We start from the raw sequence: 26,822 nt of genomic DNA, 5'->3' as shown, positions 1-26,822 counted from the left end.
AACTGCCTGTTCTTTAAGGAACTCTTTAAACTCGGACGATGTAAACTGCGCACCGTTATCACTAACCAGAGCTTCTGGTGCCCCATACCGAGCGAATAAATCGCGCAGTTTTGTTATCATCGCTTCTGCGGTGGTAGACGTCATGACAAAAACCTCCGGCCATTTAGAATGCGCGTCTACAATGACTAGTAGCATACGACCGCGAAGAGGGCCCGCAAAATCTACATGTACCCGTGACCACGGTTGTGTCGGCCATGACCAAGGGTGCAATGGTGCCTTTTCTGGCATGTGGCGCTGCTGTTGGCATGCCGTGGAGTGTCTCACTTGGTTCTCCAAGTCCGTTTAAAGGAGGGCCACCATATGTAGCTTCGGGCGAGTGCTTTGTTCCGCACTATTCCTGGGTGTCCCTGGTGTAGCTCCTCCAGGACCGGCTGTTGAAGTTTCGGGGGCACGACGACTCTCATTCCATGCATCAGGCACCGCTCGTGGACTGTGAGTTCCCTGCGTCTGTAGCCGACGTACCACCTCCGTCTACTGTCTCCGCAAGACAAACGGTGCCCGTCACCCCCACTAACGCTGCGCCTCGGCGATACCCACAACGCCAGAGAAGACCCCCCGATCGCTATGAAGCCTCATGACTTTCCAAATTGCGGTGGAGGAAGTGCTAGAGGCCGCTGCCGTTGCTATCAGCAGTACGCGTAGTACTGACGTCACCGGGCGCTCTATAAGAAGAGCACCGTCATACGCGCAGCCAGATCGCTGGCGGCCTCTGCGGAAATAAAGCTGTTTCGCAGTCCTTCCTTCGTCTGGACACTCCTTGCACCGCAGACATAACTGGCGACGAGGATGGGATCACGCTCTGTATGACGCGTGATGTCCCTACTGGTGACTGGTAGAGATGCCAATCGCAGCGTATAAAACGTCTCGTCGTGACTGTCGTCTACTTCTGTGGACTGCAACGGAAGTCGTGAAAAACAGTCCGCGTCCGCGTTCTCTGCGGATATCCTGTAGGCAAGTTTATACTTGTAGGCTGACAGAGTTACCGCCCACCTCTGCAGTCTTGCGGCGGCTATTGCCGGGATCCCACTCTTTGGCCCAAGGATCGCTTGCAAAGGTTTATGATCAGTAATCAACGTAAACTCCCGACCATAAATGTAGAAGTGGAATTTCTTGACGCCAAAGATTAGGGCGAGCGCCTCCTTTTCAATCTGGCTATAGTTTTCCTCAGCCTTTGATAATGTTCGGGAAGCGTAGGCAATTGGCCTTACCGTGCCATCTTTCATGACGTGCGACAGCACAGCGCCGAGACCATACGCAGACGCATCGCAGGATAGCTGCAGCGGGCGTGCCGGGTCGTAGTGTGCCAGCACCTCCGTCGAAGACAAGATTTCCTTGATGGCTTGGAAGGCATCTTGACATTTCCGATTCCAGCACCAGGGAGCATCCTTCTGTAGTAACCTGTAGAAAGGCTTTGCCAGCGTTGCTAGCCGTGGCGTGAATTTTCCATAGTAATTTATCAGTCCAAGCAGTGAACGCAACTGTGCGATGTTAGTAGGCGCTGGGGCATGCAGCAACGCTTGAACTTTTTCCTCGCTTGGCTTGACGCCGGTCTCGCTGATAATGTGCCCCAGATACTGCAGGCTTTCTTTGAAAAATTCACATTTTTCACGCTTGACGCGAACACCTTTCTGCTGAAGTGTACAAAACACGGCTTCAAGGTTCCTGAGGTGTTCTTCAGCGGTTGCTCCCGTGACGAGAATATCGTCAAGGTAGCATATGACACCCGGTAGTCCTTTAAGTATGTTGTCCATAATGCGCTGGAACAACGCGGGCGCAGACGCTACTCCGAAAGGGAGTTTGTTCACCGCAAAAAGCCCTTTGTGCGTGTTTAGTGTGAGAAGTTTTTTTGAGTCCTCCGACATCTCTACCTGCTGGTATGCCCTGCTAAGATCTAGCTTGGAAAAGTATTTGCCTCCGGCGAGCGCAGCTAGTATTTCCTCAAGTTTGGGCAGGGGGTACTGCTCCGTGTCTAGGACAGGGTTCAACGTTGTATTGTAATCCCCGCACACACGTATGGTGCCGTCCTTTTTAACTACCGGTACAATAGGCGTAGCAAACTCACTGGTTGACACTTGCGTAATGACGCCCATTTGTTCAAGCTTCTGCAACTCTTCCTCTACGGCCGACCGGAGTGCGTAAGGCACGTTTCTCGCTTTGAGGAATTTCGGACGTTGCTCTTTCAAAAATAAAGTGGCTCGCTCACCTTCTATCTTGCCAAGGGTGCCGTCGAAGATGCGGCTGTACTTGGCTTGAAGTTCTTTTAGGCGTGCCTCGTACTGTCGTGAGCAAAAGTCTGGATAACACGGGAGCGCCGACCGAATTGCATCGCCGCGCTCCCTGACGGCGCGGCGCCTGGTGCCGAGACCCGCGCAATGCGCACGCGCGTCCTTTCTTATCTGCTGGCCCACTCGTTCGCTCGCTTCAACGCGATGCGCCCCTGAGCGATTAAATGGGCGCTAGGTGCCGCCCCGGGAACCAAGATTCCGAGAGCCTCGCTCACCGCTCGGGACGAGCTCGCGTGCTCCGCGGCACGCGCCGTTCGCGCATATCTTTCCCGCGACTCGGCGACGCGTTAAAAACTCTCGCTTATGTTGATGCAGCCGCAATGAATTGTAGAACTTGTTTTCGCGTACTCGAGGCAGCCTTGGACTTCCTTCCGAGTGATCATGCACGCGCGGTAAAGTGGTGAATGACTAGCAAAAAGAAAACGCCAAATAAGAAAGAAATATTTATTCAACCCCCCTCCCAAGAAAAAAGAAGAAACAAAACGGAAGGAAAAAGAGGCGCTGGTTCAGTTTGGGTGGCTTGTAATTTTTATATTGTTGATAGCGTCAGAAAGAATCGAAAAAGCATCACTTTCCAGCAAAATGTTGCAATTCTGTTGCGTAATCGCAAAGCAGAAATGGAAATATTTCCCCCTCTACTGCCGTGCGCGGCGGCCATGGGAAACGCGCCGTGACGGTGACGCGGGGATCGCTGCAGCTCAACGCCTCACGAAGAGCAGTAGAGAAAGAAAGAGTAAACATCATTGAGGAGAGCGCTCGGAAACCGGTGCATCCTCACGTCGACGTCACTGAGCACGTCATTCGGAGAGTTGAGGGGTGCCGGAAGCTTGAATCTTTGCTATTGTTTAAAATCATAATTAGGGCACACAGAATAAATCGCTTTTCTGCTCTTTACTTTAGAAGTGTCGGAGAACAACTCCTATAATTATTTGGCCATTGTCCGTAAATCGTTGCATAGCCGCTTTATTTTATGACTTCCGGTACAAGTCATTACCGCTGATGTCAAACTGAACATTTTAAGGTCACTTCGCGAACAACCATGCTGAGAATTTGTGGCCAGTACCATTTTTTTTCTCGTTATTTTCTTGACTTCTTGACCCATTACAACGCGTGCATAATAAATTGAGCAGCAGCTGTTTGCATTGTAGCCGGGGCAAATATAGGGGGAAGCTTAAAAATAAGGAATGGAGGGAAGCGAGAGTTTTTAACGCGTCGCCGAGTCGCGGGAAAGATATGCGCGAACGGCGCGTGCCGCGGAGCACGCGAGCTCGTCCCGAGCGGTGAGCGACGCTCTCGGAATCTTGGTTCCCGGGGCGGCACCTCGCGCCCATTTAATCGCTCAGGAGCGCATCGCGTTGAAGCGAGCAAACGAGAGGGCCAGCAGATAAGAAAGGACGCGCGTGCGCATTGCGCGGGTCTCGGCACCAGGCGCCGCGCCGTCAGGGAGCGCGGCGATGCAATTCGGTCGGCGCTCCCGTGTTATCCAGACTTTTGCTCACGACAGTACTTCTTGCTTGCATCAGACCGATGAGGGTCCGACAGCTTGTGTACGCCGCAGATGTTGTCCCAGTCCAGACGAAGACGTGTGAGCCACTCGCGGCCCAAAAGAGGCGGGCCATTGTGGTCAACTACGTAGAGGGGTAGAACGTCCTCTTGACCCTTGTATCTTACGGACGCTTTGACGAAACCGCAGGGTTGCACGACTTCCCCGGTGTAAGTCTTGAGGCGTAGCTCGGTGGGTTCAAGCTTCAAAGGAGGCTGAAATTTCTTGAACTGCTGCTTCGGTATTATGGACACCGTGGCTCCCGTGTCCAATTCCATGCTCAAGGAAGTTCCTTGAACTTCCACGTCGACGGTGATGGGTCGCCGGCTTTGCGGTGACAGCATCTTGACGTTGAATGTGTCGTCGCTTTGAAGAGTCCGGACCCACTTCTTTCCGCCAACAGTCTTCTTCTTGGCACTCCGACATGCACGCTGAACGTGACCCTTCTTGCCGCAATTCATGCACTTATCTGCAATGTGCGGACACGCCCGGGCGAAATGCTTATCAGAGCCACAGCGATAACACTCGAACGACTGTTTCCTTTTCGCGGAATCTTCGGTACTCATCTTGTGCAAGTCATCGCTCCTTTCTTTTGCGTGCGCCTCCTGAACATTTTTTTTAGCTTCTTCTAACGCGAGTGCGCGTTCAACGGCTTTTTGAAATGTCAACGTTTTATCCTCTGCAAACAAATACCGCTGTATGTCCGCACGGAACAAACCGCACACGAACCGATCTCTCAGCGACTCATCTAGGAAACCGCCAAATTCACAGGTTTGAGAGAGCTTCCTGAGCTCCGCTACATATTGTGCGATACTCTCGTGTTCCAACTGACTACGGCGATGGAATTTCGCTCGTTCTCCAATCACTGATACTCTCGGTGACAGCTGATTTCGCAGCAATTGGGTTAGTTGCTCTAGCGTGTTTTCTGACGGTTTGGCAGGTGCCGTCAAAGACTTCAAGAGACTGTACGTTTTAGGCCCAATAACGCTTAAAAAAGCATGCACCTTGAGGTCGTCAGGTATTTTGTTGATCAGAAAAAAGGACGTCAACCTTTCTTCATAAGACTGCCAGTCACTCACAGTTTCATCGAAGGCTTCTACTTGGCCGATATGACTGGAGGATGCCATCTTGAGAAACTTGCTGTCGCCGAGTACCCAGCGGCGTGCGGTGATGTTTCGCTGTCTGTTTGGACGCAGCTTCAAGGCTTCTCACCTTCGTCTTGGCTTTGTTGCCCCCATCTTCGTCGCCAGTTGTTATGTCTGCGGTGCAAGGAGTGGCCAGACGAAGGAAGGACTGCGAAACAGCTTTATTTCCGCAGAGGCCGGCAGCGATCTGGCTGCGCGTATGACGGTGCTCTTCTTATAGAGCGCCCGGTGACGTCAGTACTACGCGTACTGCTGATAGCAACGGCAGCGGCCTCTAGCATTATCCCTCTGCTCTATGTGACAATATGAGCCAATGCAGATGTCAGCTAGCCTTGGGTCTTAATGTACATCATGCGGAACTGATATACACACGCACGTCGGCTGTCGGCTAAAAGAGAGTATCAACATACTGTACATGGGTTGTGAGCAGCCTTTTCCCAAAACAAGTGTTTTTTTTTGTTTTTTTTTGGCCCTTCTGTTGTCTGTTTCTTCTTTGCATGTACCCTGATTGTAACAAACACGCTTTTAGTTTTATTTATGAGCGTCTTTTAGATTAGTTTTTGCTTTATTCGTAAGTATGTAGTATTTGTTTTGCATAGCTACGCTTTATTATAATGTAATTGCCAGCACAGCATGAGGCGACTATGCCAGAAAGTATACAGCTGTTTACCGCAATGTGCCGCCCTAAAAATTAAGATATTCTGGTGATGTGAATATGAAATCCGGTACCCTTGAACTGAACAATAAAGTTTTATAGCTCTATAAAATTGTCATCATTTGGTACATTTGCAGTTTCATCTTTGACCTCATGGCCCTCCTACAACCCACCGAAGATAATGCAAATCGTCCATCGTCATATCCTGTCCTCTGGCTTGCGATGCGGCTCTTCACTTCGTTCATCTGCTGCTGCAGCGCGTCATACTTTTGTTCTCTTTCGTTCTTTGTTACCTTGGTTCAGGCGGAGGCATGCGGATGACCGCACCACCTGCAGCAGCGAGTTCTAGACCTGACCATTTACTTGGCGCTTCTGGCAGCTCGGTCGACGGTTAAGCTGAAGTTGCGACGTTTTTTTCTTCTACCCACAGCCCCGACAAGCTGTCGATGCTACCATACTGGGCAATCGCCAGCAGCAAGTCATCCGCTGTCCCGACGAACTGACCTAGGTTACAAGAAATTCTGTAAATATGTATATAGCAGATATTTTAGTACTATTAAAACCGTTTTCAAAAGATAAGAGTTCGCGTTATGGTTCACCCTACACTGTCAGAAAAAAAAAAAAAAAACTTTCAAATATGGGTAAGATATATGCTAACCTTGTTGCCATGATATGCTCCATATCACTGAATTACAGAACATGTTCCATAATTCCTTAGTATGGGAGAAGTTGTCGCAACAAGGTTAGTATTCATGTGTGCAGCACACAACCGTGACGTTAGAAGTTCTGTTACTTGGGGCAATTTTCTTGGCGCTAAAGCCATTGGCACCCGTGTGCTTGGGTACATTGAGCGCTGATCACAGCTGTACTCGCGTGGTCTTCACTTTTTTGGGAAATGCCAGAAAGCGGCTTTGTAGTGTTCGTGTTAAAAGTGTCACATAGTGTTCCTAAGTGTTCCACAGTGCACAAGATGAGAGCAGAATTTGTTATTTTGGTGGGAGTAGTGTACCCTGAATTACACTTTTTTTTTTTTTTTTGTGCTACACTTCGTTCCCCGAAAAAATCTTATAATTTTAGAATACCCAATGTATCGAGCAAAACCCTCGTCGGTACGTCTTTACCCAGATCTTGTCAGGAAAATAAAACAAGAACATGCCAAGAGAGTTTTTAGGTTTCGGGATCAAAAACCAATGTACCTCGAAGGATCGTATCTCTTGCTCGCACGCGACAAGGCGCAGGTCCTGCAGAACAAAAGTAGGAGGCGGTTCATAACTTCTTTTTCTCGAACCCGCATCTCCCGAAACGAGCGCCTCTATTGATAGACTTCGTTATCGCACGCCTAATAATCACAATCCGCGTTGCAGAGTCCCGGCGTTCGCCGTCGCGCGCAGCGCGATCGATGGCCTTCCCCAAGGTTTTTGACCGCACTTGCAAACCGGGCCTCGACGGTGGCACACGCGTACACCGCTATTTGCCTCCACAACACGATCACCCCAATTTCCCTTAAACCGAGGACCGTTGGAGGAGTCGTCGGTTATTGGAACAAACCGCTCTGCGCGACGGTATACGAGGGGTCGTAAGATGGTCTGCTGGCACGGTCGCTGAAGCGAGCCATGTATACTCCGTTACCCTCACTTGACAGCATGGTGGGAGTTACGCGCTCGCCGGACTCATCAACCCCTTTTCTTTTGAGTCTCCTGACCGCGCTCTCTGCGCGAAGCTATGGGCTGCAGCGCGATCACGTGGTGAAGAACGATCTTAAGAATGGTCCAACAGGCGCGTAGCTTCTACTGCACTGTCAGCTTTGGGATCAAAGGATTGCAGTTCCATGTTTACGCGGGTGCTGGGTGTGAGGTGGGCCGTTACGACGAGCCGCGAGTTTAATGAAAATTCTTTGATTCGGTTCGTTTAATGTTAGAGCTACGCGAGAGGAAACGCCTGGTACGTTCCCCTTTATACTCTGTTGGGTGGGCATTTTGCGCGTCAAGCTATTTAACTAACAAAACGCCGACAGGGTTCAGCGCTGCGAACGCTTGGAGAGGCAGGCAGTTTGCTGCGAGTTCAACGCTCGCCATCGTATAGTTTATTTTAGGGTCCGGGCTTTTCGTCGTGACTTCTGGCCTTCGTGCTCTGGTTGTTATGGTGAAGCATAGACTGGGATTCAGCTCCCCACCGTTAGCACCCTGATTAGAGTTTTACTTATGCTTCCCTAGTTCTTAATTTTATCTATCCTAGTTTGTGAATGTCACACATTTGTACTAGTATAATAGGTGCAGCTGGGTCTACATGCGAGTATACTTCTGCAATGGATTTCAGTATTGATCGTAGCTCACGTCTCGGATATAAAACACGCTTAAAGGGCGGTGCAACGAGTTTCGAACTTTGGACAATTAACCACCGGAATTAGTCTATGTCTCCTATGAAATGAAGAACGAAAACCCCATTTTTCTTGCGTGCGTTAGATTTCATAATAAAAATGAAACAGATGGAAGTTCGCGGTACTCCTCAACTTTCACACCGTCCTTCGAGTGATGTCACAAAGGGTACCGGTGCTTCTGTCTTCGAGACCCCCAGTGTCGATTGTCGACTTTTTATGGGGTCTATAATCGTCAAAGGTCTCGACGACCGATCGAGGCAAAAGATGGATCTGACGGGAAGGGGAGCAGTGGAGAGGCAATGGCTTGGTTGATTTTTGTTGGATGGCTCTACGGAAGCGTGTGTGCTTCCCCAGACATGACACTGATGTTCCCCTAACCGCATATGCGGCTGCAAATCTGGAAATAATGTTGTTGCAATTATGCATTGCAATTGCGGTATTTTAGGGAAAGACACTTGCACCAAAATAAACAATATACAAATACGAGCAGTTAATTCTTTCAACGTTATTGGCGACGTGCGCGACCGAAAGTGTCGCTGTGGTCGGACTTCCACGTTTGGCCGAACGGTGACTATGACGTCAGAAAACAATTTATCATCGACGGAAATAGGAGGAATGAAAGAACTTTAATTTTGACGGTACAGTGTTCCTTTGAGAGCGCAATGATTTCAAGCTTCCACCATGCTATTTACAAACACCATTGAACTTGTTGTTTGCAAGGTAATGACGTCACAAGGGGGAACCATAGGAGGGCGCCACCAAAACATCTCGCCGCTAATAGTCGTGGCCACGACGGTCAATCCTCGCACGGCTGTCTAGTTTTTCTGCCATGCTGTGGCTTATGCTGCGCTGCCACACTCTGTGCTTGCTTTTTTCGTAAAACTTGATCCATGTATCCCTCCTACCTTGGCCGCCCCACGGCGGCCGGTAGTATAAATAAATAAAAATAAAAATATTTTCTACACTGGCGACGTCACGGGAGTAGCGTGAAGGCTTTTTCATCTATGTGGTATTGTTTCTAGTCGGCAACGGGCCACGTGGCCCCTCACTCTGACTGCAAGCTGTAAAGGTAAAAGCTGCTCTTCTTGTTGTTTTTTTTTTTTTTTTTTCTGTAGTTTTTTGTGACTACGTAAAGCGCTCTCACTTTTATTGAAAGCTGGGTTAACCTAGATATGGGCGCTTGTTCGGTCAAAGCGGGCGGTTAAAGTGCAATCTGCAGTCTGGGAAATGTTACTAGTGGGCGATTGAACGAAGTGGCCACTTGCGCGATATTTTATGATAGTATGTACAGGGCGTCGCAAAGAAAAAATGCCTAGTTTATTTTTGAGGTAAAAAAGACCGTGTAAATTTTCTTTTGTGACACCTTTTATAAGAGAAAAAAAAGGCAGGTACCTCGCGGTGTCCTGCCAAAGAACTGTGGCAACGGCCGAGGCGGTGCTCACTCTGCTGCATACCAGGGGATGCAAACTCATTCTATATATATATATACATATATATATACAAACTCATCTCTGTTATGTCACGGCGCGGTGGTGGCGCGTCGGGCGCACTTCCGGTCTGGGGCTGTGGGCGGAAGCCGCCATGGGGCACGCGTATTCCTGTGTTACTTTGAAAGAAACCGGACGAAAACCTGCTTTCGTCAAAACGCCGCGACTGAGGCTTTACCAAAAGAGTTGGAAAAGGTTTTAAGGTCAGTTTGCATGCGTTTCCTGCCTGCTCGATTCGTCCGAGAACGTGAACAAGGGCCGTCGGGCCACGATTGTTTGGGCGGAAAGCACTTTGGATTGAATTCAGGAATATTTGTGGTCGTCAGATTTATTTGTTTTGTTCCAACATGAACGCGGGAAAACCGTCAAGTTTTACGAACCACCTGCGGACTACGTTCAGTGCGTCATCACGTTCAAACGGCCGCCTCATCGTTCGAGCTGTCGTCTGCTCTCTCAAACGTTTCTGCTTGTTGTCTGCTCGTTCTAACGACAGCGTCCCGTAGACCAAACGTTGACCCGGTAATTGCGATAAGAAGTGCAGACCTCAAAAGACGTTTAAGTTTGAATGTTGCTTCGGGTAAGTAGGCTCGCTGTAAAAAGTAGATATAAAAAGATGTTGATAATTGTTACCAGTGGCCATCACCGACTTGTTATGCCTGATTCACTCGGTCCGATTCTGCTTGCGATTTTCGGTATCAACGTCGACATCTCAGCTACTGTTCAGGCTTTTGCAACCCGAGCGATGTCATGACTAAAAATAGCGAGCAGGACCTCACCACGTGAATCAGGCTTTAGCGTCCATTCTGCGGCGTCCACGCGGAATTAATCTCCGCATGTTACATTATTCACGCCGAGTTTTGCGGTGTAACGAGCCTCGTTAATTTCGCTGAGGCCACTCAAGTAGTCAGACATCACCAGGAAGATGTAGAATCAACAATTCCAAAGCGAAAAAGAGCGCGGGGACTCACGCCGACGCCGACAGCATCCCATTCCAATGGTTTGTATATGGGCGACGGCGAGCTTCTTGCCCACACCCCCACCGCGCATGCGCGGCGTGGGTGGCTTCCGCAAGGGGCGCTCCGGTTTGTTTGTAAACATGAGTTGGTGTATAGCACAGAAATTATAACATCATGTGGCACAATGACGTTGCATCACAGTTACGTTACATGATTATGTGGTGCCAAAGCCTCACCATAAAGTTAGAAGGAGAGCGTTCTACGTGACCTTACTCGATGTGACATCCAGCCGGTTGTCTGGTTGCCGCCGTTGCTCATAGATGGCGGTAGCTGTCCAGAGGGTTGTGTCGAGATTTATTTTCCCATGGACACGAAACTGGGGAAACTAGCCCTTAAAGGGATGGTGAACCGGAATTTGGATTTCAGAAAACAATGCAGGAGCTGCAAGCGGGAGAGCGCCTTTAGAGCGCGCGACACTAGAGCGCCGACGTTAGAGCGCGCGACACGAGGGCGCTGCGAGAGTAGCGCGCTTGACACTAGAGCGCACGTCATGAGAGCGCATGACCAGTTGAGCGCGCGACACAAGAGCGCGCGACACGAGAGCGCACCCCAGTTGAGCGAAAACCGCAAAATATGTAATGGACCTGCGGCTCCACAGACAGAACAAAATTGTGCTACTCCCCTTATCGGAGCGTTGGTGATTTTTGATTTATTGAATATGCCTTTAGTAAAAAATAAAAATAAAACGGATACGACTCTTTCTATCCAATTGTTTACTGACATCGGAAAGAAAAGGGGGCAGGGAAGTAGGGTTGGGCATATATATAGGTACCGGAACTACAGTTGGGTTTACGTTTTGCTATATTTGGTCTATTCTTGACAAGCATTTGGGCTCCGATCTTAATGGTGGCTACTTAAACGTCCCTCAAATAATTTTAAATATTATTGTGACGTCCATAACCGTTATGAAGAAAGGTCACCGCCAAAAAAATCTCAGTAAAAACCTCATCGGAAGAAAGCTCAACGCAAGTTTACCGGATGCAGAGCTTTCCAGCCTTTTGACGGACACTGGAAAACCTCCCCTGCAAATCTGCGAAATATATTTGACAACTTTTTTCCAAAATCTTAATTCTTTGACGCGTCGAGTACGGTGACGACGTCACCTTCTGTTATTGATGAACACAACCTTAAGGCAATGCCCGTTCTGCATGTCTCAGAAAAGAGTCTACGAAGAAAAAAGACTTGTCTATCGCTTTGTACGTTCTTTCCATTCTACAGAACCGTAGCTTCTCCACCTTTGTTCTTAGAAAGTAGTCCAATCTTCTAGGGCCGAGCCAGAGTGCTTTGATTCAGAAATATTCGAATACCAAAGATTTCAGAAATGTATTGAATATCGAAGAAACAACCGCAGCACAAAGAGAAATAACAACTCGAACATAAACGTTTTAGACATGATTAGACACCGAACATTTACAAGAGGATAGGCACTATCCTCTTGTAGATGTTCGGTGTCTAATCATGTCTAAAACGTTTATGTTCGAGTTGTTATTTCTCTTTGTGCTGCGGTAATAAATTTAAAGGATTGATTATATAGGATTCGTTGGTCAGCTTTTTTTTTGTAAAAAACGTCTCCAGAGACACAGCACCAATGCGTCAAGATCTATCGCAAATTCGCAAAGATTGTGAGTGCGTAGGTGAGCTGGTGGATGATGATCATGCTTGATAAACCCGAGCCCGAAAAGCCCTTGCGTACAGTAATTAAGTAAAAAACCGCACATGGCGAAACACTGTTTCGTGGTTCCTTCAACGAGGCTTAAATCTGGTTCATCTGGAGAAGAGTCTCGCTCTGAAGAATTCAAATGAACTCATCAATGTCCTTGAGGGGTTTTATGAAAAGGGCTGCTCAGTTGATTCAATGGTCATAAAAGGACTATAATTAATCTCTAGTGAAGGCAAGACTAATGCAGCAAGTTTCAGAGGTCTTGGACTTGAATTTGTTGAGTTTACAGTCAAAATCAGGAGTAGCGATAAACAGTTTTCTTTGCATTCTTGATTTGCATTTGCAGGCAACGGTTGCTCCGATGCTAGCAGAAATATACTTAAACAACTTGTACTCTACGGTCACTGATGCGTTGGCTGACCGTTCGCCGTGCACAGGCTTTATAAAGAGATAGGTTGACGATATAGTGATTTCCGCGTTTCGGGAAAAGTATATTACACATTGAACAGGCAGTAAGGGGTGCAGCTCCAGAGCTTATGTTCATTGTAGAACAGCCGGACAACGGAGTATTGTAGTTATATGGATTTGCGTATTCACATGGAGGGTGGTCTTTGCTGGGACTACGGAAAGATAGCTGCAAAGCCGGTTTTTAAGTGAGAAACGTTGCCACGCAAAGTCGGTGAAAGCAGGTGTTGTGAAATCACTAATTAGGAACGCTATGGAGAAATCATGTGTGCACTTCATCGCGCAAGCCGTCAAAGGACAGTGGGAAATGTTAGGAGATGCCGGTTATGAAAACGAGTTCCTAAAAAGACAAATGGAACTGTAGTACAGGAATAAGCTCCGAAGTGAAAAATGAAAAATGTTCACTACTGCCAGTAATGCCGAATTAGAGGGGAGCTCTTGAGGAGAAAAAGGGGAGGGTACGGAGGGGACGGTATGCCTCATCTGTACCCTCTTCTCCTCCTCCTCCCTCGCGCGCGGTGAACGCGATGTCCGAACAAGTGGTCCGTCGGGTCGGGCCACTCGCGTTGGACTGGTTCTGCGCTCTCGTGACGGGCGCTCTAATGACATGCGCGCAAAGGTCGCTGCGCTCTCGAGTCCCGCGCGCTAACGTCGCTGCGCTCTCGAGTCGCGCGCTCTAACGTCGTAGCGCTCTACTGTCGGCGCTCTACTGTCGGCGCTCTAGTGTCGTGCGCTCTAGTGTTGTACAGCCGCCCTTACAAAAAATATGTATCAACTTTCTATAGAATTGCTATAGAAAAGTATGTATAGAGGCTATAGATATTCTGAAGAAAATGTGTCAATCTGTCTATTCACAATTCATTACCTTTCGACTTTTTTTATAACTAAACTTTCTGTAGGCCTTTGTGTAAATAGACTTGATAAAAATTGTATAAAAATTGCATAAAAACATACATAAATTCTAACAACGCTTCTATCGCCTTTCTATACACCAACTCATGTTTACAAACAAACCAGAGCGCTCCTAGCGGACGCCACCGGCGCCGCGCATGCGCGGTGGGTGGTGGGCAAGAAGCCCGCCGTCGCCCATAAACAAACCATTGAATTGCGTTGTTGCCGGCGTCGGTGGGAGTCCCCGTTCTCTTTTTCGCGTTGGAATTGTTGATTCTACGCCCTCCTAACAATGTCTGACTACTTGAGCAGCTTCAGCAAAACTTTCGAGGCAAAACTTTGCGTGAATAATGTGACGTGCGGCGATTCATTTCACGTGGACGCCGCAGAATGGTCTCTAAAGCCTGACTTTCACGATGAGATTCTGCTCGCTATCTTCAGTCGCGACGTCGCTCGGACTGAAATTCGTAGCTGAGATGGTGGACATCGATACTGAAAACCGCAAGTAGAATCGGGCATTACAAGTCGGTGATGGCCACTGGTAACAATGATCAACAACTTCTTGTATCTGTTTACACTTAGCCGACTTACCCCAACCAACCTTCAAATGTGTTTTGAGGCCTGCACTTAGTTCTTATCGCAATTACCGGGTCAACGTTTGGTTTACGGGCCGCTGTCGTTTGAACGAGCTGACGACAAAAAGCAGCCAAGTTTGAAAGAGCAGACGACAGTTCGAACGCACGCGCAATGGAGTACGGGCAAGAAGCACCGCGTCCCGCGTCAACAAACCATTCGAATGTCACGTTGTAGGCTTTTGTGTGAGTCTGCATACTCTTTTTCGCGTTGGAGTTGTCGATTCTACGTTCTCATCGCAATGTCTTACCACTTGAATCGCCTGAGCGAAAATATCAAGGCTCGTTACGCCGCTAAACTTTCCGTAAATAGTTTGACGTGCGGCGATTCATTCGCAAGAACGCTGTAGAAATGGACGCCAAAACCATGAAGAGATTCTTGTAGCTATTTTCGGTCTCGACGTCGCTCGTGCTGCAAAAGTGTAAAAGATAGCGGCGATGATCGACGTCGATACTGAAAATCGGAAGCGGGAACAGACCAAGCGTAACAAATAGGTGATGGCCACCGGTACCAATAATTAACATCTTCTATCTACTGTTTACACCGAGCCTACTTAAACCTTTTGAGGCCTGCAATTACTTCTTATTGCAATCACCGGGTCAAAGTTTGGTCTACGGGCCGCTTTTGTTTGAACGAGCAGACGACAAAAAGCAGACAACTTTGAAAGAGCAGACGAAAGTTCGAACGATCAGGCGGCCGTGTGAATTTGAAGACGCACTGAACCCGTGGGTGGTCCGGACAACTTGAGGGTTTTCCCTCGTTCATGTTAGAACAAAGCAAATACATCTGGCGACCACAAATTGTGGCCCGCACACGCAATCGTAGTTCGACAGCGTCTGGTTTGCCCTTTTCACGGCTACTGTCCACGTTCTCGGACGAACGGAGGGTGCAAAAACACATGAAAACTGATCTTCAAACCTTTCCAGACTGTCTTGGTAAAGCCCCCATCGCAGCATTTTGACGAGAAGGCAGGTGTTTTGTCTCGTTTATTCCAAAGGAACACAGGAATGCATGTCTGGCACGGCGACTTCTGCCCACCGCTCCAGACCGGAAGTGCGTCCGGCGCGCCACCACCGCGGCGTGACGTAGGAGAGTTGAGTTGGTGTATACATTGACATTTCGCGAGGAAAAAAATAATAAGTCCTGAGCATTCATTTAAGTTTGTCACAGTGCATCCAGGGAAACATGCACTCACCAGAAGGACGTTTAAGTAGGGCAGTACCAGGCATGACGTCATACCTAGCGGCGCCGGAAAAAGAATTCAATCCCGGACTGCCTTGCGCACCGACGCCACCGACCCGCTCGCCGCTCGGTCGTCTGCTCCGTGCCTGCGGTCTGCTTCGTCCGCCCGCTGTCGCGGCTTGCTTTCGATACGATCGGTGCACCAAAAGAAGTTTCGATGTGAATGCACACTCTTATCATCGCGGAGAGAAACGAACATCTGCTGGACGCAGGGTTTGTACGCTTCTCCTAACCCGCCCTAACATAGCTCGCTTCCCAAAGCCGCGCTATGACGACTCGCTCTAGACCGAAGCTCCCGGCTCGGCGTCGACAGCGTCCGCTACACGCCGACTTCCTACTTGTCAGGCAAGTGTTGGGCTCCAAATCTCACCTGTCCGACACTGATTCAGTGCATGCGGCCATGAAAATATAAAGCAAACAACCGCGTTGCCATGGCAATGTCATGGCAACGCAGTTGTTTGCCCCCCCCCCCCCCCCCCTTTATTTTCATGGCGGCGCTCATGAACTGAGTTTTTTTTTTTTTTTTTTTTTTGCGATGAAAATGGCCTGATGCTGTGGTAAGAGATTGGAACTTGTAGAACAAAGAAGACGCAGGAAAAGGATCGTTTCAATGGCCTAAAGACGAAGGCAACATTTTGTGGCATCGCGTCAATCGCGTTGCCATGGCAATGCCATGACAACGAGGTTATTTGCCCCATATTTTCATGGCGGCGTTCATTAACTGAGTTTTCTAATCAGGATGAAAATTATCCGAGACTGTGGTCAAAGATGGAAAACTTAGTAGATGTAAAAAGACACTGGAAAATAATCGTCTCAATAGCCGAGTGAATGAGAGGACATTTTGTGGCCACTCGTACTACCGTTATACATCGCTTTATGTATGGAAAATGCGGACGCCACCTTCCGCCCACTATAACTTCCTTGACTCAACATCACAACTATCGGAAATTCACTTGCTACGGAGCGCTCGGGACACTAGTAATTCATTAGTTTTCACTGATGCTTCAAAGGCAATCATTTGAGCGAGGGTCACCCGAACTCAGTAGTTTTCACTGATCCACGGCCATAAACTTTACACTTGAAAGGCAATCATTTAAGCGAGGGCCACCCGAGAAAATAAAAAGATTACAAGTATATTGCTTTTTATCGCCAATAATATTAAATGTGCTCTGTAGTGATTGGTGACTCTTATTTCCAACTAAAAAGCATTGCAAGCAGTGATAATTATTTGACGCAGTCGAAAAAAGCAGCCTCTGCAAGGAGTTTCCAACTGGGTGTGATGTCGCTTTTCCGCACTGCTTCTTCTTACTCTATCAAATCTAGTCTATAGATATTTTATAAAAGTGTGGTGACAAAGTCTATTGACACGTTTCGATAAACATTCAATAGCCTTCCTATATTGTCTGTACTTTGTTGACTTCGGTTGAAAGAAGGTCTATAGAAAATCTATTGAAAATTGGCGATACGACGTGACTCTGGATAGGAATATTTGTTTGTAGGGGTGGTTTCCAGTTTATTCTGAAATCTTCATTGCGCTCGTGCACGTACCATAGAAGTTCATGTAGCGCAACTCTAAATGTTCACAGAACGCCCTTTGGCATAATGACCAATGGGGGGTCCCCGCCTTCGACTACTAGGTGCGCATTACTGCTCTAGTCTTTCTCTTTATGCTACAAAATTAGTATCTGAACATTTTGATCGCAACTCATGAATTGTCAGAGCAAGTGCGTTACAATAAAATTTAATTTTGGATAAAAATTTAGCGTGTCTTTTTTTACTTTTTTATTTACCGGTACGTGCATCGAACCTTTAAGAATCAAGCCCGTAGCCTCAAAAATAAAGGTTACGTACCTTTACAGGCAGTCGTAGAAGGCATGGCATTGAGTGTGCTCGCATAAACCAAGGGAGCAAAACATTATCTGAATGAAAATTATTGTGAACTTTTTCGTCGTAACAAAATAAAGTTTTATTGCTTCTTGGTAAGAAGCGACTGTTAACACCCCAAGATCAGTCATAATAGTTTCATTAAAAGATGTGCAATGCTATTGATGACAAACCATGCAATCCGCCAATACAGTAAAAGTTTAATGATTCTATTGACCACCATAAAAAAAGGGATACATGCAGCGAGTCAGAGACAGCTTGAGAAATGAAGGGCATGGGAGTCTCGAGATTATCACAGCCATTCACGTTGCGGTATCGGCCGATAAGGTCGCTGAAGAACCAATCGCAAAGCAGGCACCGTTAAAATAATGAGCCGGACCCTGCAAGCTGTCAGCGACTATAGACGTTTTCAAGTACAACCTCTAGGCGCAGCCATCTTGCTGCTGGTGTGCTTAGACCGTCTGATAGTCAAGCATTGTCGAGGTCGTGGGTACGCCTCAGCAGTGCCTGTCTATCAGACGATCTACCCACACCAGCAGCAAGATGGCGGCGCCCCCAGGCCGTACTTGACAACGTCGAGACGAACGGTGAAAAACATATATAAAACATTATTATCGTTCTCACTTTTTCTTAAAACAATGGCAGAACATTTCTAACGAGTGGTCTCTGATACATCGGGCTGAGTCCGCGTAGCTATCTAGCCGGCTCACTCCTTCCAGCACAGACACGCCTCCGCCCGTTTCATTCACTCGGAGCGTTCCTTCGAAAACGCCGCCGCCAGGTGTGACTTGAAGAGTGACCCAGTAATGCTTGACAGTGGCATTCCTCTCCCGTGGCGACGCTAGGCGGGTCCTAAGGTCTATAAGCTTGTCAAGCTTAAGCACGTGACATCTTCTTGATTCGTTCGAAATTCGCTCGTTGATCTCAGCTACGAGGTGTTCGCCAAGAAGAGTGGCGAATGCCGGTGGAACTTGGCCGCCTTCGTCCGTTTGGCAAGTACACCAGTGGTACGGAATGGAAGCGTTCGCGCACGTCCGTGCCTCCGGTATCTCGTGGAAGAGGCTGAGGCCGTACTTGGTCCGTGGACGGGGTTGTTGAGGGAAGTCGAGGAGCTCCATCAACGTTGCGTGAATGTCGAAAGTGGTAAGAAGTCGCCTCTGGTTCGTTCGAAGGTTTTCCTCAACGTGAGGATACGATGCCAGAAACCACTGCGGAAAAATCGCGAAAGCGAAAGGCTGTCTTTCTTCGTACTTCCCAATAAGTGTCTTTCGAATGCCTCCAAACCTAACACCATGGTCACTGAGGAAGACTACCACGGTCTGGTTGAGAACTCCAGAGTTGTTTAGTTTCTGAAAGTGCTGGAGGAAAGGTAGATCTGCCTTTCCAGCATTGTTTAAAGTGTTATGCGTTATCTCACTAATCCAGGTATAAGAAAAAAATGGTCGACCTTTCATTTCATTTATGAACTGGGCTAGGTAGTCAAGCAGCATCTCAAATTGGATGCGTGGCCCTAAGCAGGACACACCGTCAACCTTCCTTTGGTTAGGAAAAACATCTATGGCTTGAAAAAGGTGACGACCATAGTAATCGGCAGGGGCATTTCGAAAGCCACTTAGGTGATGATTGAACAGGCTGTAATATGGAGTTTCTTCCATGAACATAGTTCTGTAGCCGCGCTCCGCGTATTTGTTCCAGATCAAGTCAAGTTTGTCACAGAATGTGTGCAGAACAGAATCGTAGACTTCCGTTTCTTTCATTCCAGTGACGAGGGGAAGTTGGTTTGGAAAAGAGTTGTCTCCAACTTTGTTGTATCCAAAGAGTTCAAATGCTTTAAGTTGTTTCCGAACAAAAGCTCCAGTCTGGGGTAGATGCCGCGCAAAGTTTAAGCTAGACACTGAATCCAAACCTAAAATCAAAACGCTCAAGTTGTGTGACGTGCTTCTCTTTACGCCCTGGCACCGCAACTCCACGTCTTTTTTTAGTATGGGATTGAGCAAGAATTGCTTGTGGAAGACCTTTGTAAGCTTCGATTTTTGGGAACACTCCACGAGAACGAACTCTTTGTCTAGATGTTCGCCGAATTTCAGCGGGACTTTCTCTCCGTAGAAATGCTTGTTATCTGGCATGAAGTGTCGGGGGTTTCGAAATATTTCCCGATAAAAACAGTCCACATCTTCGAGGGGAACCTTATGTAACAAGAGGGCCGCCTTCTCGATGAAAGGTATACCATCTCTGAAAAAAAAAAAAAGACAAACAGTTTTGGTGTTATTTTTTAAGTTCAAAGACTCCTCTAGCAAAAGTGCTCGTTTTTGAAGCCCCAACGTCTAGGTGATTTGATTCTCTCTGCGGGAAATAAAACAATGAGTGGTACAAATACATTACATTAAATCCGCAGGACTCAGTGAATCAGATAATCGGCGAACTGGCAAGCTTGCAATTGCACGCGCTGCCTTCACGAGTGACACGGGCTTGGCGGCCAAAAGAGTTTTTTTTTTTTTTTTTTAATGACGTGACGACTAATTGGAGATACTTCGTGTATTCTCGCGTTTAGTTACACCTTCGGGGAAAACGAACGCGATATTCAGGTTCGCGGGATAAAAATACTCTCAAATTCACCTTTAACTCTCTTTTTTTTTTCTTTTTTTTTCAAAAACCTTTTTAGTTTTTTTTGTTTTTTTCGCAAAAAAGCCGGTGTCGGTGTCGACGTCGGTGTCGGTGAGACGAGAAAAAAAATGAAAGGCGTTTACAACACCCAGTAACGCCGAATTAGAGCGCAGCTCTTGGGGAGGAGGAGGGAAGGGTACTGAGGGGAGGGTATACCCCTCCTCCTCAGCTCCTCATCCTCTTCCTCCCCCTCCTCCCCTCCTCCTCCTCCATCCTTGCAAAGCTTGGGAAGTGCGGCGGGCCGATAAATATCCTTCATGTGCAACAGGCTCAAGGCTGGGGTTGCGAAAACAAGCCCGCGTGGTTTTCCCGTCTCAAATCATCAACGTTTTCACGTCTCCGGCTTTGCGCCTGTTGCACCATTATCGTGCTTCCCACGAGCTTCAAACATTTATCAAATTGAGTGATTTAGTAGCTTTCGCTGACGCCCAGCAAGTTGCTAATTGGAACCATGTTTATTTTCACTAATTAAAACATTATTAACAAACTTTAGGTAATGATTTCACTTATCGTTACAATTAGCCTCCTATATTCTGCCCCCCTCACCGTTTAACTATCCTGCACTATCTCCTTTAATGAAGATTTTACGACTTTCTTATTGTATTCTAAAGCCTAAACAAAACAACAACAAAAAATAGTACGCCCTCTTTTATCCCCAACATAGAAGCAAATGTGCACCGACCGTGTTGAGATGAAGTTGGGATTTCCAGGGCACGCCTTGCCGTTCGCCTTTTTGAAGTGCTTCTTCACGGACGGGTCAAAGGGGTCGAACTGTGGCATCGTGCATCCAGATGTTTGAATACGAGGTGCGAGGTGATTGACGCTAGGAAGGTCTTCGCTGGGGAACACCACAAAATACGGCCCGGCCGTCTTGGTGAAGACGCCGAAACAAAAGACGACCACGATGGTCAAGGCGACAATTAACACAAAGAAGGATCGTAAGCTGGTTGGCGGCCAATTCATTGTTCGAGATTTCTTGCTGTGACGAGCAGCAATCTGGAAGGAGACATGGAGGGTGCACTGCTTTAACAGATGCTGCACAAAACTGACTTCAGTGAAAGCGTCAGTAAATATTCTCGTTTGATCCTCAATCGAACATACAGGATGAGCGGTAACCAGTGCTTGAGAGCCACCTACTTGTTTTTTTCTTTGTGCCTGTGATCGTACCTATCTGTTCAAACTTGCTAATGTATATTCCATCAGTCTTTTTTTATTAACGCAGTATGTGTTTCATGTGAAAAAAGTGTAATGCTCAAGTGTAAAGAAAAATCAATACACACATCCAAGGGCGCATAAGCGCTCACAGCCTATTGGCCTCGCATAAGCATCCATATATAGTAGGAATCCTCAGTCATATTTTATCTTGCGTATGCTCAAGGTAAGTATTCGTAACACGCGAAGTTTGCCAAGCAGCTTAATAAGAATCAAGCTCCGGACCAGGGTGTAAGATAGACAGGTGGGGAAACAAGAGCCAATTGAGCGACCGGATTGTGTCCTCCTTGGTTTTCTCTTTTTCTGTGGCGCCATCTATGTGGAGCACCGCGAACTCTCACTCCGAGTGGGCGACCGGTGGCGACCGGCTAAACTGACGGAGATGGTTTCTCGTGGATTTTCAATGGAGGACTGTCGTGATCTTGGTTTATTTTGCGCACTCTCCCATAAAGTTCCATGCAAATCCGATTCCGATTTTTTTCTTCTCGCCGCAGCGCCATCTGTCGCAAATCGGCGGTACCCACAAGCAGACGAGTACACAATCCGGTGACGGCGCTGCGGTAGGCTTCTATGGGCCGTTTCCCCACCTGTCTATCTTACACCCTGCTCCGGACCATGCTATCCACAGCCCGAAGCTTTCGCTCGGCGCCACGAGAGAAAGTGAAAGAAAAGCGCCAATCGCAGAATTGAGTACGTCTTACGGGAGCCTGCTGCAGAACAGGCGACAGCCGGTACGCGCAGCTGGCTCCCAAGGGAAGAAGCGTTCGTAGCTTCCCCCGCAGCGGGCATATGACGCCATGACATAGCACAGCAGCTAATAGATAGATTAGTGGGTGCGGTAAACCTTCTTCCCCCGAGATTGGTTCAGTTACCACAAGGGGCTTCCCGCAACCGAAGAGCCTCGTTTATTCGGGTGGTCATTTCCCGTTGCCCTATCTTTGGCAAGGGGGTTCGCGTGGTCAATGGGCGGCGGGTCCGCGCTGTTCGGGTGGTGTTTTTCAGGCGCGTGCCGACAATTTTCCGGCATAATTTTTGGACCGAGCTTCAGAAGGTCGAGCTGCTTGCCTGCCAAACTGTATCATGGTATCGTCATATCCGAGTGCAGAAAAAGGAACCAAACGAAAAAATGTTCACCGATAGCGGGTTCGCGTCGCAAACAAAGCCACCTAGACAGGCACCCTTTTATGCTGAGGAAACAAATGGCAAAAAAAGCAAATGTAAAGGTAGTGAAAGCATTTTTTTAGCTCGTTTGAGGTCAGTTTGCTCGGGGACACTGCGTGTTATTAGGCCGCCGCTGTAAAAAATATTGAATGGACCGTGATGCAGCTAGACACTCTCATCCATGTTACAATTTCAAAGGAGGCGGGCGCAATAGACCCTCCTTTGATCACTATCATCATCATCTGAAAAATGGCCTATGTGCCGTATTAGTGCCACTCAATAAGCTACTCTTCAGAGTAACTACACTTGGCCATATTGTGGTTTAAAATCATGGTTGCCAGTTATCTTAAGCTTCTCTTTTAATCACAGAAAACGCGTTTCCGTCCTTCACAAATGTTTAAACAGTTCGCGACAAAGCAAAGCAATATTACATGAACTTCCTAACACCGAATCTAATGCTAAGGAAGTCTCACGTTTGAATGACGACGATCGACAGTTGCGTCTGCTCTCCACAAGCACCAAAATGGAGGCGCCCACTACAATGTTTGGGAACGGAGTGGCGATACTCTAAGCGCAGCTCATTTAATGGCTCTATGTCCGTGCAGTACTAAAGACGGCCTTTTGTTTACTGATGGAGGAACATGTTGAAGATATACTCCTAAGCTTAAGCTGAGGATTCGAGGCCTATACATTCGAGATGTTAGCACGATGCGAAGCAAAAATTGACTGCGAGAGCTGCGTAAGCGTTCATTTCCATAGCTCGAGCCCAGTTAATCTGTTAGTAGCACAGAATCGACTTCAAAGTCCCTTGATGTATAGAACTTTATCAAGGCGTCTACCTGGGTTGGCGCTTTGTTCTGACTGGTTACATCTTTGTGGCCAACGTCACTGAAAAAGATGCTCGAGAAAGAACTGTACAGTGAAGGAGCACATTTTCGCTTGCTGTTGACTTGCGAAAGTGACGGTGCCTGATAGAATACTGCAGGCCACAGGTTCGTTGCCGCCATTGGTACCAGATGGCACTGAAATTCGGAAAGGGTGTATTGAATAAAAAGTATGAGGATTCCAATAATAAAAAAAAAGATAATAACAAGAAAAGAGAACATGAAAAGCGACGCTCGCAAGCCTTCTTGGGAGCCTTGTAAAATGGCAACAGTTCTTCAGAGATTCAAACAAACTATACAGATCTTTCCATCCCAGTAGTTACGTGACGGGTGGACAGAGGACGCTGACACACGAGGCGCCATAGTGGGGGCCTTTTGGCGCACTGGGTCAGACTGGCAAAGAGAGCGCCAGGGGTGCAAGGAACACACGTGGTTAACTGGGTGGCAGAGTGTGTTCTGTACCTCTCGGGAAGCGCGCGCCGTGAGGAGAACCGTCTTTCTATGGAGTGTATAGCTAACGACACACGAACAATGGCACGCGGAAAATTTCTGCTAATCATGGGAGATTTTAATGGACATTTACACGAGTTGGATGGACGGGAAGACGACAATGGGCGCGTGCTACGAAAATTGTCGGAAGAGCTAGACTTAGAAGGGATCAACCTAAGCTCCAATTGTGAAGGCCAATATACATGGGATGCACGCGACAGCAGATCTTGCATTGACTACGCCCTGATCTCACATCATCTTGGGCGATACCTGGTACGCGCCCCAATTGACGAAGCGGGGGAGAATAGTCTAGGCAGTGATCACAATAGAATTACTCTTCAGCTGTCTAAAGGAGTGTGGAATAAAAAAATAAACAAGCATCAGGACACAAGTCGGCCGTGTCTTTTCCACGCAGCTGCGGCTAAGGTAGTTGAAATATTTGAGAAGAGCGACCAGAGGAAGTATGATATCAGGGTACGTGGAATACGTAGATACACTAAAACAACTGATAAGACAGCATTCAACAAAGAGTCATGGTGGCCGAAGGCGACGGAAGTGACGGTGGGATGGGAGGTCCAAGCTGTAATCCAATTGCGAAAAGAGGTGAATCGGCAGCACCGTTTCACACTCCACACGGGGTCCAGCCACGAGGTCGCTGAAAAGTTGAAAATGTACCAGGAACAAAAAAAAAACGCCACCAAACAACTCATACAATAAAAGTTAGCTGCTGCAGGCATAGATAAAATTAGGGAAATACGGTCGAGTGGGAAAGATGCGCCCAGAAAGTTTTGGAAATACCTGGGAGCCCTGGATGGGCAGGGATCAAACTCCAGTCACCATAGACGAGCGCACAGGATTTGAGGTGGACGCGCTTGACCAGTGTCTCACAGAAAATTTGATGGAAGTGTTCGCACCGCACGAAACGGCGCCACGCCAAACTATCGCCACAGAGAGCAGCACGGAATGTACCCTCGCAAGTCTCGACGAGAAGACTGGCCTGGTGTCACTTGTACGTGCTCTAGCCCACATCAAAAGCAGCACAGCTCCAGGATTAGGCATACGTCCTCAAAACACTACAGATGGATTCGAGAGAACACCTGGCTGAGATCTTCACCGAGATTCTCATCGGAAGACAGCCTTTACCTAAAGACTGGAGGCGATGAAAGGTTGTGCTTGTACCAAAGAAATTAGTACATCAACGCTACTTCCGGAACTGCAGGCCCCTTACAGTCACCAGCATTGTGTACAGGGTTTTTGCATGCATCGTGAAAGAGAGCTTGACAACATGCATGGAGAAAGAGGGTCTTCTCACTGAGCTCCAAGGAGGGTTTCGTCGTGGCCGACGACTGGAAGACAACGCGTACACATACACAGTGCATTGAAGTGACTCGAAAAGAGGAGAGAAGACTAATATACTCCTTCTTAGACGTCGCCAAGGCTTATGACAGCGTTCCACACGACAAGTTTCTATCAAGGCTGGAGCAGCTCTATATGCCGACTCAGTAGACCACACACATGCAACACGGTGACAACTCAGGAGGGAGAGGTCAGAACAGAAGAAAGCGTAGTGACACTTGGATAGCGCGAAGGATGTCCATTGCGCGAAGGATCCTCGCCGCTTCTCTACATGCTGTATGTCGTGCGACTAGAGCAGCGGTTGAATAGAATCAGGACTGGGCTTCTCGCTACTGCACCTGGAAAACGGAGAGGCCGTGAACTGGGTGCTACCGGGTCTCACTTTCGCGGACGACATTGTGCTGACGGCGGCCTGTGAAACGGAGACGCAACAACTTCTCGACGTATGTGCTGATAAGGCTGCCGTCCTTGGTCTCGAGTACAACACATCCGAGTCCGCCGTGATACGATTCGTGGGCATTGAAAAAGAAAAGCTCGACCGCCTCAGATTGAGCCTTGACGTATTACCGGTACTGAGCAAGTATTAAGTACGTAGGTGTTGTGTTTTCCATTGAGTCAGACTACCTGAAAGACCACTACGACGACCTCCGTCAATCCGCCGCACAGGGAGCTAACATCCTACGTAAGCGCAGCCTATGGAGCTGTAAAAGGTTCATAGTGGGCTGCGAAATGTGGAAGGCGGTGGTGGTGCCAGGTTTGACATTCGCCAACGCAGTGGTGTGTGTACCATGTGACATAAGAACCACCTTGGAGCGCAGACAACGAGAAGTGGAACGCCAAGTGCTCGGCTGCCATGGCATGGTGACGAATGAGGCAGCGCAGGGGAACCTGGGCTGGTCGTCTCTGGAAGCGAGGGAGGCGACAAGCAAGATTTCCTACGACGGGCGGCTTAGTCTCATGGACCGGGGCCGCTGGCCAAGAGGCTGTTCGTATACACACATATTACTTCTCTGCCAAGCCGTTGGCGAAAGCGCCTTTACCAGCTGGAGAAGAAGTTCGGCTTCTTCATAAAACCGGTGGAGGCGACCACAGAAAAACAATGGGAGTCTGTGGTGCGCAAGAGGGTTCGCGAACAGAAGAATGTGCAATAGATGGAAGCTGCTTGGACAAAATTAACCCTGACAATGTATGCGGAATTAAAACATCAAATCACTGCAGAGACACGGCTGTACGACAACAGCTTGAGCAGCCGTCTATTGTTCGAGGCTCGTGCGGGTGCCCTGCGCACACTAGTGTGCAAACGACGCTTCGACGATAATGTGTAGTCGACCGTGTGCCTAGTGTGCGAGGTTGAAAGCGAAACAGCGGAGCACATGATACTCCATTGGGGCGGAATCCGGCCATCTGCCACTTCTCCCACTGAAGAGGCGAACCAACTGCACGGAGGTGACCCGCCTCTAGCGACAGCGCTGGGCCTCTCGACAATAAGCGAGAGAGTCAATAATGCCTTTTGGAAGACCATCGAGCGGACGAAAAGACAACAGGAGGATTGGTGGCATCAAACACAACACAGGGGGCGCTGAATTCACCCCCAGGCTTGAACACGATTAAATGAGCCCGCCCGTTATAAGGGGATCAGCCGCAGTATCATCATCATCGCCATAAGGTGGCTTCAATTTGGTTCATTGGTTTCGGTTTCAGCCGGCAGTCACC

General features: G+C 48.1%; 2 protein-coding genes across 2 annotated transcripts in view; one reads left to right on the top strand and one right to left on the bottom strand.

Annotated features, from left to right (window-relative positions):
- Positions 1–6,186, top strand: part of LOC115327112 — a 50,497-nt gene extending 44,311 nt beyond the window's left edge. Inside the window, exon 9 of the mRNA XM_042289634.1 lies at positions 6,119–6,186. The gene's annotated coding sequence lies outside the window, so the exon portion shown is untranslated. The remainder of the gene's footprint in view (positions 1–6,118) is intronic.
- An 11,777-nt stretch (positions 6,187–17,963) lies between these two features.
- LOC8025357 lies at positions 17,964–20,970 on the bottom strand. Its single transcript, XM_029988056.3, has 2 exons — positions 20,690–20,970; positions 17,964–19,575 (listed from the first exon to the last, which is right to left on the bottom strand). Exons 1-2 carry the CDS (start codon positions 20,968–20,970, stop codon positions 17,964–17,966), a joined length of 1,893 nt encoding a protein of 630 aa, XP_029843916.3.
- Positions 20,971–26,822: the final 5,852 nt, after the last annotated feature.

Source organism: Ixodes scapularis, unplaced genomic scaffold, assembly GCF_016920785.2.
Source record: "Ixodes scapularis isolate PalLabHiFi unplaced genomic scaffold, ASM1692078v2 PGA_scaffold13__105_contigs__length_92229423, whole genome shotgun sequence".
NCBI lineage: Eukaryota > Metazoa > Arthropoda > Arachnida > Ixodida > Ixodidae > Ixodes > Ixodes scapularis.
The sequence above is the reverse complement of the archived record's forward strand: the minus strand, read 5'-3'. Positions and strand labels throughout refer to the sequence as shown.

Bases quoted from the DNA above. Each gene is read 5' to 3' on its own strand.
- LOC8025357 (XM_029988056.3), bottom strand. From the start codon at position 20,970: ATGAATTGGCCGCCAACCAGCTTACGATCCTTCTTTGTGTTAATTGTC. The intron at 19,576-20,689 runs GTCGGTGCACAT...TTTTTTTTTCAG, and splicing joins CCCAACTTCATCTCAACACG to AGATGGTATACCTTTCATCG.